Source organism: Tachypleus tridentatus, chromosome 13, assembly GCF_004210375.1.
Source record: "Tachypleus tridentatus isolate NWPU-2018 chromosome 13, ASM421037v1, whole genome shotgun sequence".
Taxonomy (NCBI): Eukaryota; Metazoa; Arthropoda; class Merostomata; order Xiphosura; family Limulidae; genus Tachypleus; species Tachypleus tridentatus.
The window spans coordinates 236,574,357-236,591,941 of record NC_134837.1 but is presented as its reverse complement, the minus strand read 5'-3'; the positions used below and the strand labels follow the sequence as shown (position 1 = coordinate 236,591,941).

At 27.7% G+C, this 17,585-nt stretch overlaps 1 protein-coding gene across 1 annotated transcript in view; it reads left to right on the top strand.

The window, feature by feature from the left end:
* The window catches only part of LOC143236486 (uncharacterized), an 82,593-nt gene that overhangs the window by 62,809 nt on the left and 2,199 nt on the right, over positions 1-17,585 (top strand). The window contains exons 12-19 of the mRNA XM_076474772.1: positions 25-74; positions 2,920-3,089; positions 4,076-4,240; positions 7,533-7,667; positions 12,312-12,381; positions 15,559-15,614; positions 16,112-16,199; positions 16,664-16,733. Coding sequence (XP_076330887.1) covers positions 25-74; positions 2,920-3,089; positions 4,076-4,240; positions 7,533-7,667; positions 12,312-12,381; positions 15,559-15,614; positions 16,112-16,199; positions 16,664-16,733 — 804 coding nt within the window. The remainder of the gene's footprint in view (positions 1-24; positions 75-2,919; positions 3,090-4,075; positions 4,241-7,532; positions 7,668-12,311; positions 12,382-15,558; positions 15,615-16,111; positions 16,200-16,663; positions 16,734-17,585) is intronic.

Below are 17,585 nucleotides of genomic sequence, written 5' to 3'. Positions count from 1 at the left end.
TGATATATATATATATTTTTCTAGTTAATTGGTGTTTATGGAAAGGATTTTAAGAGAGCACTGATTGAGAATTGGTAAGTATTAAAAATAAAACCTGAAAAAGGAAACTATATGCTATTTTATGCTTCTTCAAAAACTAGTAACATACTTTAGTTTGTATGTTTCATTAGCTTCAATGTTTTGTTTTATGCATAGGTTTGTTTTACATTCTTCTTGACCATTAATGAGCCTTTTTTCTTTTCAGTTCATTTAAGTCATTTTACCAAATGTATGGTATTTAAACTATGACACTTTCCTTTACTTATTTTTTGGCCTGATATAACCTGATGGTTAAGGAACTTTACTCACAATCAGAGGTTTGTAGGATAGGATCCATTCTCTGAACATGTTGATCCTTTTAGCTGCAGATTATTAAACTGGTAAATGGTAGCACAAGAGTTGGCAATGTGTGGTGTTGACTATTTGCCTTCCTTCTAGTGTACCGATTTACAGTTAGAGACAGTTAGCACAGTTGATGCTGAAGGAAGTTTTGAGAAAATAAACAAACTTTATCGTTTTCTTCTTACCTAATATAAATCACAATTAGTTTTGTGGCTTAGGAGTGATTCAGGTTAGCTTTGAAAAATGCCAGTTTTCCCTTAAAATTATGAATAATTAAGATAAATAACATGCATCAGTGAAACACTACATATTATTCCTAACTGTCTAATTCTAAAATAGATTGATTTTCTCAATGTTCTGATTAAATTTAAATTTCTTTCCTGCTTTCTTGCTAAACAGGATTATGCCAGTACGAACAAATATGCAGTGCTAATGCAATAACCTATAGCTTGGTGATTTAGTAAAATGAGTTCACAAAAATAAGGTTATTTAGAAATATATATATTTATATTGAAAAATGTTTCATTGAAATAACAAATATTTTACATAAAACACCTAATTTATGGAACTCAAAATAAATTTAATTCAGAATATACATTTATTAAATCACTAGCATCATGTCTAATTTGATACAAACACTTTGAAGTATAGTGAACAACTTTGTTTGGTATATATCTACATACATTTGCATATAACTACATTTTCATGTAAGCTTCTAAAAAAATCGAAATAAAACTAATTTTTTTACCTTCATTTAGCCATTCAACTTTATTTAGAATTTTATTCAACTAAACACATGATGATAACCAGAGACAAACACCTAATACACAAGTCTTAATAATCTTACAATTTAAGTTTTAAGGATATCTTTTAATGAAGAAAATGAACTGTGTTAACAAGTACTCACACTTTACAGTATTTGTTTAGATTAGGAACAAATATTTTTGACTGCAAAACAAAACAAACCTAGATACAAATAGAAACGTAAAATGGGACTGAATAATGTTTAATAAGTAGATTTTTTGCATCAGTTTATTGTGAAAATAATTGTAATATGGAAGAAACATAAAAACATCTTTAATTACAAAGTTATTGAAATAAATGTTACTGGTTAAGTTAATGTGGGTAACTACAGAAAGATTGATATATAGTTAGCTTGAAAAAATGTTAGAAAATGTGAATTTAATTTTAGTAAATAAAAAAATAGAAACTAACCCTACTGTATATGTACTTGTGTGTATATTATGTGTTTTTTATATGATTAATTTGTCAAATCATTCAAAATAAGTCTGTAAAATGTGTACATACAAATATCTGAATTTAATTACAAAATAAGTTTTATAGGAGGAAAATAAAAGTTAAATATTAAAATGTTAATTACATATATATAGTAACAGAGCAAAACATTGTGTATAGAAAGTTAAAACACTAAATGTTAACATCAAGAAAATAGATCAAAACATGTGCCAAAGATTTGTTTATATACTGAAATATTTATATTTGCATGTAAAAAATCTCATTCAGTCTGTTACTAGATATGGCTTTTGAAATTATTGTTAATTAATAAATGTTAATTACATATATATAGTAACAGAGCAAAACATTGTGTATAGAAAGTTAAAACACTAAATGTTAACATCAAGAAAATAGATCAAAACATGTGCCAAAGATTTGTTTATATACTGAAATATTTATATTTGCATGTAAAAAATCTCATTCAGTCTGTTACTAGATATGGCTTTTGAAATTATTGCATTTTCATTTTTTACCATATTTTATGCATAATTGTAACAATCTGCCTTGAGTGTAATTAAATACTTCTTAAGGTTCATTTTTAATTGGCATTGTTATAAAAATGTTTGCATTACTGTCAGTAAATATTAAAAGTGTAAAGTTTCTATATTATTCATGTACATACATGCAGTGTATTTGAAGTTAAATCTCAATTCCAGAGCAGTTTATAAACAGCTCAATCTAAAGTTACGTACACCTTTATTTTTATATCTTACTGTATAGAATAAACTTGTTAATGCAAAACCTTTGGTAAAGAAACAATTCTGAAACCCAGATTCTGTGAGACTCACTATTAGAAATATAGATTATGAAATGTAACTTTTAGTAGCTAGTAATTAACCCATTCATTCAGAAAAGTTTGTTAATATGTGTCTTCCAGTTAAACTTATGAGAAATATCTTAAGAATTGATTTCAAGTTATTGTACATTATGAAGATTCACATGATTCTGATAATTTCAGTTACAATGATATATTTCAAGTTATTGTACATTATGAAGATTCACATGATTCTGATAATTTCAGTTACAATGATATATTTCAAGTTATTGTACATTATGAAGATTCACATGATTCTGATAATTTCAGTTACAATAATATATTTCAAGTTATTGTACACTATGAAGATTCACATGATTCTGATAATTTCAGTTACAATGATATATTTTCTGGTGTAAAGTATAAGTAATTTAAATATGTTTCATGGTGCAGTTTTCATTAGTGATATGTTTTAATTTTTCTTACAGTATTTCTAATGGAGAAAAAATTGTCTGTAATATTTTACTTATGTTCCAAACTGATCAACATCCAGATCGTTTAAAAAGTAATCATACCTGTTTATCACCTCATGTTAATGGTGAAGAATTTTGTCTCATTCCACCAAAACTAGCTGTGGAGAAGAAAAGCTTGCAGAATGGTATGCTTTTATTAGATCATACAGTCATTATCTAAAATGATGTTTTTGTGAAGTGTTTTATTATTAATGCTGTTTAATTAAAGCAACTATAGAATACTGTGTAATTCTATTCCCTTGTGAAGTAACCATGTTAACAGTTGTTTGGATAATAGCAGCTGCTGCCAGAATGCTTATTTTGTAATTTTTAAACATTGTTTTTAAACTAATTTTATTTTTTGAATGTGTGTGTTTACATTTTGTAAGTAAATAATGTTACTTGATCTATCAGTGGTTTTTAGTAGAAATTAAATATATTTATTAGATATAATTAATAGTTTTTTTATGTTTTTATGTGCTTACTGTAAATACACACAGTTTATTTTGCTTGAAAATTTTACTTATCAACATGATTTGTATGAAAAACACAGCACAGTGGTCACCTACGCATATAACTTGTGGTGTAAGATATTTCTGTCAACACACAATATCTGCAATTTGCTTCAAAGTTTGAAATATTTGTATGTAGACTAAGCTCTGATTAAAATTGTTTTGAAATGTCATAAATCACAATAAATTTAAATCTATTCAGAAATTTTGGGGAGGTATAGTGGTATTAATAACCAAATATTATTTAAAAATAAAGTGAATGAATATCAAGCATTTTTATTAATTTATTGCTTTCTTTTTAGAGTCTTGTGAAAGGAATCAAAGATGCACATTTAATTGTATTATTTCAACTTTTTAAGGTGTTGTTTAAAGCCACAGTTTCAAAGGGCTCATATTTTAAGTTTTGTAGTGGGATATATCTGGATCTTAATGATCTGTGTTAGTGTATGTTCATAGATCTGTTTCTGATTACATATTTGTATGTACATATTTTATTAATTTTCTTTCATAAACTATTGTTCATTATGATAATTGGTCAAGATCTATTGTTTTTAAGCATAATTTTGTTGAATGCTTGGATTAGACATGAAATAATATTAGATATTTCTTTCTCTATATAGCTGAATTTTCAGAAATTTTTAATAATTGCTCCTATGGATCATTTTGTACTCCACCAAACATTTGTGAATTAGTAAATGACAAATTTTATTGCAAGTGCCAGAAAGGATATTTATCTGTTCATGTAAAGGACTATAGTAATGTAGGAAAGGAAGACATCTGTGTTGGTGAGTACTAAACAAATACTCATTAACTGATAAGTCTGAACTTTTCATTAAGACCTATTGGCACAGTGCAGTTTGTCATTTATCACATAGGTCGATATAACACCAAAACCTGTTTTACAGTGAATTTTAAATTATGAATGTAAAATAAATTTGTTATGTTCAGGAACATGAATCTATATTACTGTCACCATTAATTACTAAGATGTAGTAACTGTAAAAGTGATTTTGATCATTAATTTAATGCTTTGAGATGTGTTAGTAAAAACATATAAATAATAATTTTAGGCAAGCCATATTATATTTACTTTCAGAATATCTTTTATTAAAGCTGTGTTGGCAACGATTTTGTAAAAATTATTAAAGGTTTGTTTGTTTTTAATTTCACACAAAACTAGTTGGGGGCTATCTGCAGTAGCTGTCCCTAATTTAGCAGTGTATACCAGGGGTAAGGCAGTTAGTCATCATTACCTATTGCCAACTCTGGGGCTACTCTTTTACCAACGAATAGTGGGCTTGACTCTCACCTTATAACACTCCCATGGCTTAAAGAATGAGCATGTTTGGTTTGACCACCTGGCCATGCTGGGCCATTTATTAAGGGACTCCTTAATGTACATATATTTAAATGTATACACACACATAAATATGTTATTAAACAAATTAGCAATAATAGAGAACTCTCGTTTTAGTTTTAAAATCAATTCTAAAATATAATTTGAACACAAGGATGCCAACCAAAAGCTATGCTTTATAAATTGAACTTAGTGTGTAAATCCAATAACAACATATTTATATAAATATTAAAGTATAAGGCTTCATAAGTCAGTAAAGCTTATTTGGCTGTACAAGACTTTAGTATAAGAGCTATAATTTAATTCATTTAATGATTTAATATTTAATGATAATATTTATAATAAAAGAGTTAAAAATTGATTTTTTTTTAAAAAAGTGATAGTTGTGACAAGTTTCATTATGTAATTCTGTATGAGTGATACATTTTATGTACAGTTTAATTGTTATACTAGGCATTATTAATATTGTTGAGATTGTCCAAAACTTCCAAGTGTTTCTTGTTATATATAATACTGTTACTACTAGTGGGCTAGATAGTTTCATATTTTCCTATTGCATGTTATAAGTACATGCAGATACAGCAAGATAAGGGAAGTTAGAAAAATTTGTTAATGAAAGTGAAGTTAGGTTGCATGATTGTTAGTTTAGTTATAATTAGCAATACTTAAAGTGAGTTTTACAGTGGTATTATGACAACAGAGATAAATAAAAAAGTTGTATTGTTAAAGAGTGTTCTAAAGTAATTTGACTTTGATGAAAAGGAGACATTCATAGCTCCCAATACAACTGTGATAACCAATAGTTTAACAAGTTTTTATGCACACATTTGACTTGTTTTAAATATATATAATTTTAAAACAAGTGGATTGTGTGCTGTCTGTTTATTGTTGATATTTATTGCCAAGAATTCACAGATACCTACTGTAAAGAATCTTGGCTCCTATATATAAAAAAAACTTTCACAAGCTTAATCAGTGTTCTTTTTACTTGTACATACCATGAATTAAAGAACACTGTGCTAATTGATTAATCAAGTACAAATTAATGGAACTAGTTGAACAAAAAGTATCAGGAAATAAAACTATTTACAAACGTTTTGCTTTTACAGTAAATAAATTCAAACTAAGAAGAATGTTTTTTTATACATTTTCTTGAACATTCATTGAGACTTTTAATTTTCCACAGAATTGTTTGGTTGATGCTATTATTACTGTACAATGCACTTAAGTTTCATAATTCACTGATTAAGGGATTAAAAATTAAGTTTCAAATAGCTAGTAATTTATAACCAAAATGTTACCCTCTCTCTCTTTTTTTTCTCCTAGTGAGCTTGAAGAGTTAAAGTGTTACTAATTATGGGCACAATGCAGATAGCTCACTGTGTGGCTTTATAATTATGAACAAAATTCTGTCTTCTGTTTTACTGTAGTAAGTTTAAAAGTTTATAATATTAAAGTTATGTAGTTTTTACATTTAGAAAACGGACGTTTACCCCCCTTCCTGTTTCTCAGTAACTGGTTTGAGGGCTTATATTCTTAAAAATCAGGCTTGGATACAGTGTAAATAGTCTAGTAAATATCTGTACACTTAGGAAACAAACAGTTGTTTGTTGGTGTGATGTAGACCTTTAAAACCATATGAAAAAAAGAAGACATATATTGATAATGAACTATGATTAGGATTTGTTTTAGTCCCTTGAGTTATATTATTTTACTAACATCATTGAGTCATTTGTTAATGGTCCTTTTAAACACATTTTGCATTGCTACAGTGTGGTTGAAATAAAGTACATGTTTACATAAAGCTGTAATTGTGTAAATAACTTTTATTTATAACATGAACACCACATTACTTATATAATACGTTAGAATGAATACAAGCTATCCTCTAAGAACTATCACAGATATCAGCTACTAGTAGATTAAGTTTCTAGATGACACCACTTTTGTTTTGCATGAAAATGTTCAGTTTGTAAATCCATATTTATTATATGTTATATCTATTTAAACAATTTCAGCATGAAAAATTGCTTGGAAAACTGTTGTGATTGAATTAGCTTAATGTTTTTTTTAAGAAGCAGTTTTAGCTATTCATGTTTTTGTGAGAATACAGTGTTATTAGTTATCCTTGTTGCTATTTGTAGTTTATCTAATATTTTGTGCATTTATTAACTGCTTAGAAGTTAGCCATGCATACATTATTAAATTATTATAAAACTAATATTCTCTTAAAAGTAGGTAATATGAATGTAGTAAATGTTAAATTGATGAAGTAAAAATGAATCTCAGGACAACTGGTATGAGTATTAACACTTTTATCAAAATAAAGCAGAGAACAACATTTTGACCTTCTTGGGTCATCTTTGTTAACTTCAAGATGACCTAAGAAGGACAAACCATTGTTTTCTGCTTTATTTTGGTAAAAGTGCTAATACCCATACCAGCTGTTTTGAGATACTGTTTTACTTCAAATGGGTTTCTTGTCATCATGAAATTGATGAAGTGTTTTTGTTTGGTGTGGGTTTGAGAATATTCATCAGTACTTGCTGGACAATAGCATTGAAGGTTCATCTTCTATTTTTATAAATAATGGAAGATGTAATATATGTTTGGAATAGCAACATACTTTGTTGTTAATTCATATGATGTATTGTAGTAGATAACAAGCAGATCATAATTAACTTAAATTATCTTAACGAAATATGATTTGCCTTTTCTAGATGTTAATGAATGTACAGACAAAAACCTGAATAAATGTGGAGACAACACCATATGTACAAACCTTCCTGGAGAGTATAAGTGTGATTGTAAAGAAAACTTCAAACCTCTTAAGAATAATGATAAGGAATGCATTGGTAAGTTCTTACTTTTAAACATTTTTAATATACCTTACATTATAGCTTAACTGAATTACATTACTGTTATTATTAAGCTGGTGTATGCTGCATCTACTTAGAGGTAAACAGTTTTTCATTTGAGTGTTACTAGAGCTACATTTCTTATGTTCTAAAAGATAAAAAACTAATTACAAGTTAGTTTTACAACAACGTGTTAGTCAAGTGCAAATTTTCATGTTTCTTGTCCATTTATCTGTATTAGCTTACTTTCAAGAACATAAAATCACACTATTTTGTGTTATGCTTAGAGTAACAACTCAGTAACAAGAGCTCATCACATCTGCTAGCCAGCAATACTCAAAGCTTTAGTTGAAATATTGCCTTCTTAGGTATGATACAAATAATGTTTGGCTTCTCATAAATGTCTGACTTAATGTTTTGATTGAAGCATTGTATCTTGTTTATGCAGATAAATGATGAGCTCTGATATTCAGTGAAAAGCCTCATTTACAGAAACATACAGCATGCAAAATGCATGGTTGAAATAGTGTTATACACTCTTCTTATTGGAAAGCCATAAAGAAGGATACAGATGAAACTATTAACTGTAATATTCTGATTCAACATATCACATTATTATATTAAATAGTTTAACACAAACATGTTGGCTTTTTTATAACTGACATTACTTGTTTTTCTTCTGTTACATAACATAGTAGTATTAGTTTGTGACACTAAAATAGGTGTAAAAATTGGTAAACTATGTTATATTGAAAATATATTAACTAATGGGGACATATGTGAAGCATATTTTTGCATTTACAACTTAATAGTAATTTTTAAATATGAATATTTTTATATTTTACTTTAATGCTAATGTTACATTAATTTAAAACAGAATTTATAACTAGTTTAGCAAAAATTAAGAAAATTTTCAACCTCTTATTAAAAAATTCTACTAATTGTTTATTACCTTTTTCATTGAGAAAAAATTGTTGTTGTTTGGACATACAAAAAGAAATTTTGTGTAGTGTGATATGTGAATTGCCTAGAACATTCTCTACATTTTGAGAAAGAATTTTAGCTATACATAAAAAGTGAGTTAAGCTATTCTAAATTAGTTATTGTATCTGTTAATTATTTAATTAATTTTGAGTTCATATTTCAATAAAGAAGTAAAATTAACATGTAAGTGTGATTTATTTGAAAAGTGTGTCCTAAAATTCTGTGAACACTGATTACACTGACCATTGAAACTGAATAAATAAAGCATTTTAGTTTACTAGTCTTTGCACTTTTTTTTTACCAAATAATCCAGAAGAATCCAGCCAGAAATAGAAGCAATTACAACACTATTCTCAAAAGTGAGGTCCTTTCAGTAAAGACTGAAATTCAAACTCATATTAAAAATAATAAATCCAGATTGAAATTTTTATAAAAATTATGAAACAGTAGAAAGAAGATCAAAGAGAAAGAGATAAAAAATATCACGGAAACATAAAATGGGAAAAAAAGATACAGAAAATTAAAATCAGATCGAGAAGAAAAAGATGGATTATGACAACAAGAAATAAGGTTTATAAACAGCTTATATCAACAAAGTCAGCAAAATTAATTAGTGATATTTATAAGGATTTAATAACAAAACTGAAAAAATGAAGTAGAATTATAACAAGGTCAGAGAAGTCAGAAAATTTAGAGAATGATTTCAAGATCAGAACACATTATTTAGAAACTGAATTTGATATTGCGAAGATCATGCCAGCCACACACACTCTCTATATTCTCATGTATTTCAACCTTCAATACCATGACTATGTGATATGTAATAGGAGAACTCATTTTGTGTATACTTGTTACTACTATTGTAATGTCTTATACTCAGTTATCTCACCAAGTTACAGAATGCAGCTGTCCAGTTCAACAACATATTCAAATTGAAAAACCCAAAAAATAGGATAGAAACATATCATTTGAGATGCTTTACTCACAATTTGAAGTAATCTTAAAAAAAGAAAAGATATGGCAGTGAGCAGCAAGTTATTTATCTTGTTACACATTAAAAAGGACTAGATTTAATAATTTGCAAATTCCGTAGTGGTTCAGCAATAGGTGTATGAACTTACAAGATTAAAATCCAGGAGCCAGCTCCCCATACTGAAGACACTGCAGATAACCCATTCTACAACTCTGCTTTAAAGTAGTAACAAACATTAGACAATATTCCAATAGAAATTATAACAAGTATTAGTGACTGCCTTCTCCAGAGATTTAGAGTGTTATAAAGCAAATTATTGGAACAAAGTAAGAAAGAAGAAATTTTAGTTTATCTTAATGAAAACATGGAAATAATTGCCAAATTCTTTTAACAAATGAGCCATGTGAATGCATCAATTAATTGGCACTTGATCAGTTCATAGGTGTTTTGTTGAATGAGGGTAATCAAATTAGACTAAAGACTAAATACAAAAAAAGTAAAAGGTGTAAATCTATAAGGGAAGCTATTTACATAGTAATTAAAGCTGAATCAGTTAAAATTGCAGGTAAACAACTGAAGACACCAGACAAGTTTTATGGGATTGCCAGGTCAAGTAATGCAGAAACATGAACTTCCACTGGTTGATGCTTTTATTAGTTAAAAGGATTATTAAGACCACTATTAACTCAGAACAGCAGAATAAAACCACAATATAGAGGGTGTATCAATTACAAACTGAAAGGCTATATTGCCAGGAACTGCTGACAAAAGACTTCAGAAAATAAAAACTGCTCCCAAACTATGACAGGATAAGGAAACTGTAATAAATGTGGAGAACATGGACAGTATATCTCAGAGTGTGAGGAATTAATCAGTGATAATAAACCAATGAAACAGCAATAAATAATAAACCAATGAAAGAGATTACACTCTTTATCTTGTCTCCCATAAATTATTTATTACTTAAAGGAACTAGTTAACAAGTTCATAGGCAGGAATATTTAAAGTATCCTGGTCAACACTATTGTACAAATACCATTATTTAACTTCAATTAGTAATGAAAACTGACAGTTGCCTCCAGAAATGAAGCAAGAAAACAGTTGGAAGTGATCTTCAATGTGGGAAGCTTCTTTATACAACTTGTTACATGGATAATCCACATTTGGGAAGATTATGCATTTTGAATAGACTTCATGCAAAAACACGAATGTGCATTTAAATTACTTTAAACAGTTTCACAGCCTTTGACCAAGAAATACATGATAGCAATACCACAAGATGTTGAACAAATTAAAGAGCAACATTATATTGGATTAATTAAAAGAGGTCAAAACATTCAGTATCTTTCACTACTGCTGATGGATTTTTAAATAAAAATTTAATTGTGCATTATACAGTGTTGATTGTTTGAGTATTTTAATATATTTTAACTACTTACATAAGTTCCTTGAATTTTAATCTTCAAAGGAACATAGTCCAGAATGTATTGCTCCTGTAATACATTCATATTGATGATTTTTCTGCATGTTTATGTTGAAACATTAATCATTTGAGGCTTTATGGAATAAACTAGTAAAACATGTCACATGAGAAAGTTATAGAAATACTTTTGTGTATGTGTGTTCCTCATTTAACTAAATATAAATTAGAGGTAAATAACCAATGCTACTCTGTCTTATAGTTTTAAGTTTCACTTGGTTTTTAGTTTTCTTTACTTTATTGCATAGCAAAGATTTTAATTACGTGATAGGGAATAAATATTTGGAAAAAATAAACTTAATATTCTGTATTACAGACTATAAAATAATAGCTCACATTGAAAAATATTTTGTTTTGTTTTCTATACTTGGATTATTTCATCATTTATCAAACATCATACACTTGTAAATTTGATAATGAGAAAACTCACTTTATTAGAAAATAAAATTTGAAGATGGCTTGAATTCCTTCATCATTCATTCAAGCCATCTCCAAATTTTTAAAATTAATTTTCTTTTCAAATAGTATTAATGATTAAAATAGTTACTATTGCATTTTGCATATAATCCCAGTTAATAGATTATGAATTAATACATATATATATTCAGCTGTATTTATACCAGTTTTGTCATGCCAAAATACTTCAATAAAGTAATTACCTTAAATTTCAAAATAATTAGAAATTTTATACAAAACTGCCATATATGATATGCAATGAAATTATTGTTTCAAAATATAACTTGTTGTTTCATGCTTTAAAATGTCTTATTATCATTGTTAATTTGGTATTTTTGTCATAAAGAAGTTGCCTTGTACAAAGATAAAACAGTCTGGTAAATGTGTTTGAAACCCAAAAAATGTTCCAAATTTTATTCTTGTAAAAATATATAAATATTACAATTTACAGTTTATAAGAAAATAGTGGTCCCATTTGATAACTTAACAGTGATTAAATTTCACACTGTAAACTTCTTATTCATGTTAAAGATTAACTTTAATATTTTGAGTATTTTTAAAAGAATTATGAAAGTATGGTGTATGGAGTCATTGATAGGCTGAAAAATATTTTAATTAGTTTGATATACCAATGGTTTTATTTCAAATACAAAAACAAGAATTAACTGTAGCAAGATACATTTAAACATTTTTATAAAGTGTTTCATATTGCACTTTATATGTGCTAATTAAACATTTCATTTCACAGGAATGTGTGATGATAATCCATGTGAAGGGCGAGGGGAATGTGAGCTGTTGAAAAATGATTTTTTCTGCAAGTAAGTTTTCCCTAGTTTTTATTATCTGTTTATTTGTCAGATGCTAGCATGGTTTAAGTGTTTTTTCTGAAAATATGCTTTCCTTAGATTTCATTACCTATTTAGTCATCATATGTAAGAATGATACGTGCATTTGTTCTGAAATTAACTTTTTTGAATTTGTAATGTCTGTTAAGACATCAGTATTAGTGGTGTTTATTTTCCACCACTTCATTTATGTTAAGATCATTGTATGAAGCTCTTATAATGTCTATATTCTATGACAGTGGCAAGCTTTCTCTGTTATTTGTATTGGAATGTATGTATATATCATTTGTGTATCATATTCTACTTCTTCATCCAGTGTAAGGTCTTTCAGTATTTTCTACAATTCATATAAGCTACACTATTACACACTTACCTATAAAATGTACAGAATTAGTTATTCAGCATTTTATCTAAAATTAAAGTTGGTAGAGAGCAGACATTGGGAATTTTGTTCAGACGTTATTAATTAGAATTTGAACCTGCTGTAATTTGTTAATTTTTTATTTTCTTTAAGTTTTTAGCTTATACATGTAGACTCTATATTGGGTTTGTGCTACATTTTAAATTAAATTTAGATTCCCCTTTCCTGCATTATAAAGTATGGTACTCTCATAAAAATTAAATGTTTTCACAGTCAAAACAAATTTGAAAGATAAAGTCTTAGATTAATTAATTTCCAAACGCAAATGTTAAAAATATAATTTTCCTTTCTCACTTTTGCATTATCCTACCTATAAGTAACAAATTCAAATTGATAATCTTAATATGTTGCTCAAATATGTCTTTACCATTTAATATTCTGTTAATACTTACTAAGATGATTATTTGTTTTTATTTTGTTTCATATTCTTATTATTTTATTGATGTCTTATATGTTGCTTGTAAAATTTGATTTTATACAAGCTAGAAGAGAATTGTGCATCTAATACATTGTATTTAAGTCTATAAAATGTTTAACTACACACATATATATATATATATATATGTATTTTATACCTCCTGTAAAATATATGCATAATTTCAAAATTTATTTAGATATACATATGATTGTTTGAATAAATCAACCTGATTTAGGAGTATGTGATATTACCATTAAATATTGAAACAGTAAGCCCAAACTTGAAATTAACTCCTGGACAGACCTTTCCCACATGTACTTCATAAGAGAATGCAGCAGATATATAGAACTTTTGTTGTAACAAAAGTATATAAAATAACGAAGTTCATGGAAAGTTTATATTGGTTTATTTAATATCAGAAAACCATCACGTGGAGTGATGTAATTGCTTACACCTGGTGGACAAATCCAGGTTTGGCATTAACCAGCAAGATACTGTGCTATTCACATTATATATTTAAAAATGGCTGGTATGGGTAGAGAAAGCACTAATAGAAAATCGAAAACATTTCAACCTTGTTTGTTCCTCTATTAGTGCTTTCTTTACCCATACCAGCTGTTTTTAAATATATAATTTTCTCTACAGGTGCGTTTTCTCATCATCACTGATGTGTTATTCACATGTTGAAAAATGGTAGAGGAAGCATAATGATTAAAGCTACTTTTCATTGTATGGACTGGATTTTTTTTACTGTACAGAAGGGAAGGTGAATGGCTTACCTTATATTCAGATTTCTGGACAATGCTGCACTACTAGCTTTGATGCAATATCACAGATCATTATTTCTACCAACAGGAAAACACATCTTGTCACTCAGCTGTGCCTGGTAGAAACCAGTTCAAAGATAGTAAAATTGAAAATCTATAGGGGCCAGCCCAGACCCTTAACTTAAATCCAATCAAACCATTCTGAAATGTCTTGATTGCTGCATTTGGGCCATAGGCAACAGATCATGATCCACTACTAAATTGACATGTTCCATAAATAAGGAATGATGCAATATTATGCTTTATATCTAGCAAAACTTAGTAGAAAGTACTGGTGACAAGATCTGAGCTGGCACTTTTGCTGAAGGTTGGCCAACACCATATCAGAAAGAGGTTAAACATGTTTGAATTAACAATTTTGTATATATTTCCTAACTGTATAAATTATTTTGGTAACTTAATGTATTTTAAATCAAAATATATCTAATACATTGTCTATTAGAATCTCTTACTGAATTACAACTGATAGCAAAAAAAAAAGCTATTCTACTAAACTGTGAAATGTACAGACTTTCAAACATCCCTATAGTTCCTATATTTTTTACTTTTATTAAAATTTTTGAATTTTCCATCTCTCTTATTGAGAAGCTGGATTATACACAGTAAAGACTGTTGAATATTTCTGTTTAAGTATATTTTTAATCAATGATTTCTAACTATTGGTTATGTAGTTTCTATTTCACTCCAGTTTTTCCAGCTTGATCATCACCATACTTCAAGCATAAATATTTACATTTCATTACACAGTATGAACGTGTATGAATTATACAATGATAATCAATGCTGAAAACTAGTATTCAGAGGAAAAGAGTTGACAAATAAAATAAATTGTGTGTGAGTTTGTCAATTTACTGCTTTTTGTTTGAAAAAAAATATACTGTAAGAAAATCATCATTGTCCCTGCAATTCCTATATAATTGTAAATAAGCTATAAATATTTCTTAAATCTTTTCCACAAACCGTCTTAAAGCCTTAATATAATAAATAAAAATTAATTTGTTATATAATTGCTTTCGTTAGTGATAAATGTCACTTCACCCACAGACCTTGTTCTTGTCTTTAAGTTTATGAATTAAATAGATCTTGGATTTAATAGATTAATAACAATGTATTGTAATACAGCTTCTTTCAGTTGATAATTTGCACTGAATATCTTTAAATCTTTTAAATGTAATACAGTGATAGAAGTAATAGTTGTATGTTAAACTGTAATAACATTTGAAATGTGACTTCAAAAGTTTTTGTTGTTTTATTTTATTAAACACAAAGCTACACAAAGGACTGTCTGTGCTCTGCCCATCACTGGTATCAAAATCCAGTTTCTAGTGGTAAAGTCCATGGATATATTGCATGCCACAGGGGGAAAAATTCAAAATAACTTTTTTTCAATAAATATCATGCTTACAAAACTTGCTTTTTCCTAAAATTCCTTCACTTAATCATATAGTTTTCATGAAGAAATAACTATATCTTTTTCTTTCCAGATGTAAGGAAGGTTACAGTGGGCGTTTGTGTGACACACAAGATGAGATTCTTAAAAGTAAGGATTTTTTAAATGTTATTTTCTGTATCACTGTATTTGGAGCTGTAATTTAAACTTCAGTTAACTAAGTAAAAGGAAAATTGTATGCTGTATCTTGAGCTAATAAATTTCATATCATCTGGGCATTTACTATTACTGCTTCTTATTTTTGGAAATGAAAATAACAGTTTTTATGTATTATATATCTTATCACTATTCTTAAAACTAAAGTAATTTGGCCATTATAAAACTGTTTATATTGTAACGAGAATAACTAATGCAATTAACAAAAAAAATATCTGAAAATACGAAAGTGGAATAAACTTTACAGAACAGATGGAAATTAGTGGTGGGGATGTTGTCTATATGATTTTCACTAAATCTTAGTTTATTTTGATCAATAACTTTGATCAAGTATTTCATTTTCCTTCAAATTATTTCAATATAATGTTTCTTCTGCCATACAAACTAAATATTATTTTGTTTCTGATCATTCTTATTTATTATTATTTCAGATGCCAAAATGAAAACCATTATTGTAGGTGCAATTCTTGGATCTATTCTCTTGCTTATTATTATTATTGCTGGAGTTTCAATATGCAAGTATGTGTATTATACACATTATTATCCTGTTTTTTTTTATTTATGTTATTATGGGACTATGATTTCTAAAGCTATGTTGATTTGTGTCACCATTTACTTTTTTTCACGTTGTTGGTTTGGGAATGCTGAACACAGTTTTTGCAGCTACAGTGTATTGTTTTAGTTTTTTTATCTACTTTATGCTGAGAATGTAAATACATAGCTATATTGTTTTGTATCTATGACACTAATTTATTTGCTGGTCTACTTCACTTTATAAGATTCTATCAATAGCTTATATAACTTGTGTACAGCACTAGTAATTTAAGTTATGGGTTCACTTGACAAGGTGTACAATATTAATAGTTTAAGATATGGGTTCACATGAAAGGGTGACATTTACAATTGGTTAGACTTGTGTGTATAAGATTTTGATTATGTATTTCTTAAATCTGTTCCTTAATCCAAATTTTTTTCTCTTACAGGCTAAAAAATCAAAAGAAGGTCCATAATGATGAACATTGTTTAGAAGAAATGTCTTCTCGAAAACGAGATGTAAGAGCTTGCCAAACTGTCTATACCTTAAATCATGAATTGATCTATTCTTGTTAAAAAATTCAATCTGTTAATCTATAGATTTCCTTTTGAAATAAATGCTGAATATCAACAAAGTATATAAAAATCACGTACCTTTAAACTAAAGAGAAGTTAGCTTATCCTGAGTACTGTATCTCTAGTGTACTAAACATAACGTAGAGTTACTGAAATATTTTGAATTATTTGTGGTACATAAATGTATTTGAAAGTTAAAAACAAAACTTCTAGGATGTAGATTTTCTTTGTTTCTTTAGCAACAAAACCTTAAGTTCTTCTCCTGGCATCTGAAAACTTTAAGATTATTTTAAAATTAAGTTTTTACTCTTTTTATCTTTTGAAGATGAATTGCATTATTTTAAATTTTTGGATCCTATGATTTAATTTTTCTTTGTTGGTAAGTATATAGTTTCAGTACCATAGTTGTAATTTTATATTGTGTAATATTATAAATTATATTTACATATTTTTAACCATTATTCAACTTTACATTTAAGATTTAGAGTGTTTTTGTTTTAGAAAAACTTCATTCATTAAATTTAAAGTATCAGTTTCATGGATATTGCATTACTAATTACAACCAATTAAATGTAGCTACTCCTATTGTAAGTGTGATCAGACCTGCCCCACTCCTTCAGTTCCTCAGAATCAGTTTGAATGAGTACTTATATTATTAGTTACAACCAAACTATTTCCAATTTAAGTGTGATCAGACTGTCAAATTCCTTCTGTTTCTCTGAATGAGTAGTTATGTTACTAGTTACAACTCATGAAACAAAACTGTTTCCAATCTAAGTGAGATCAGACAATGTG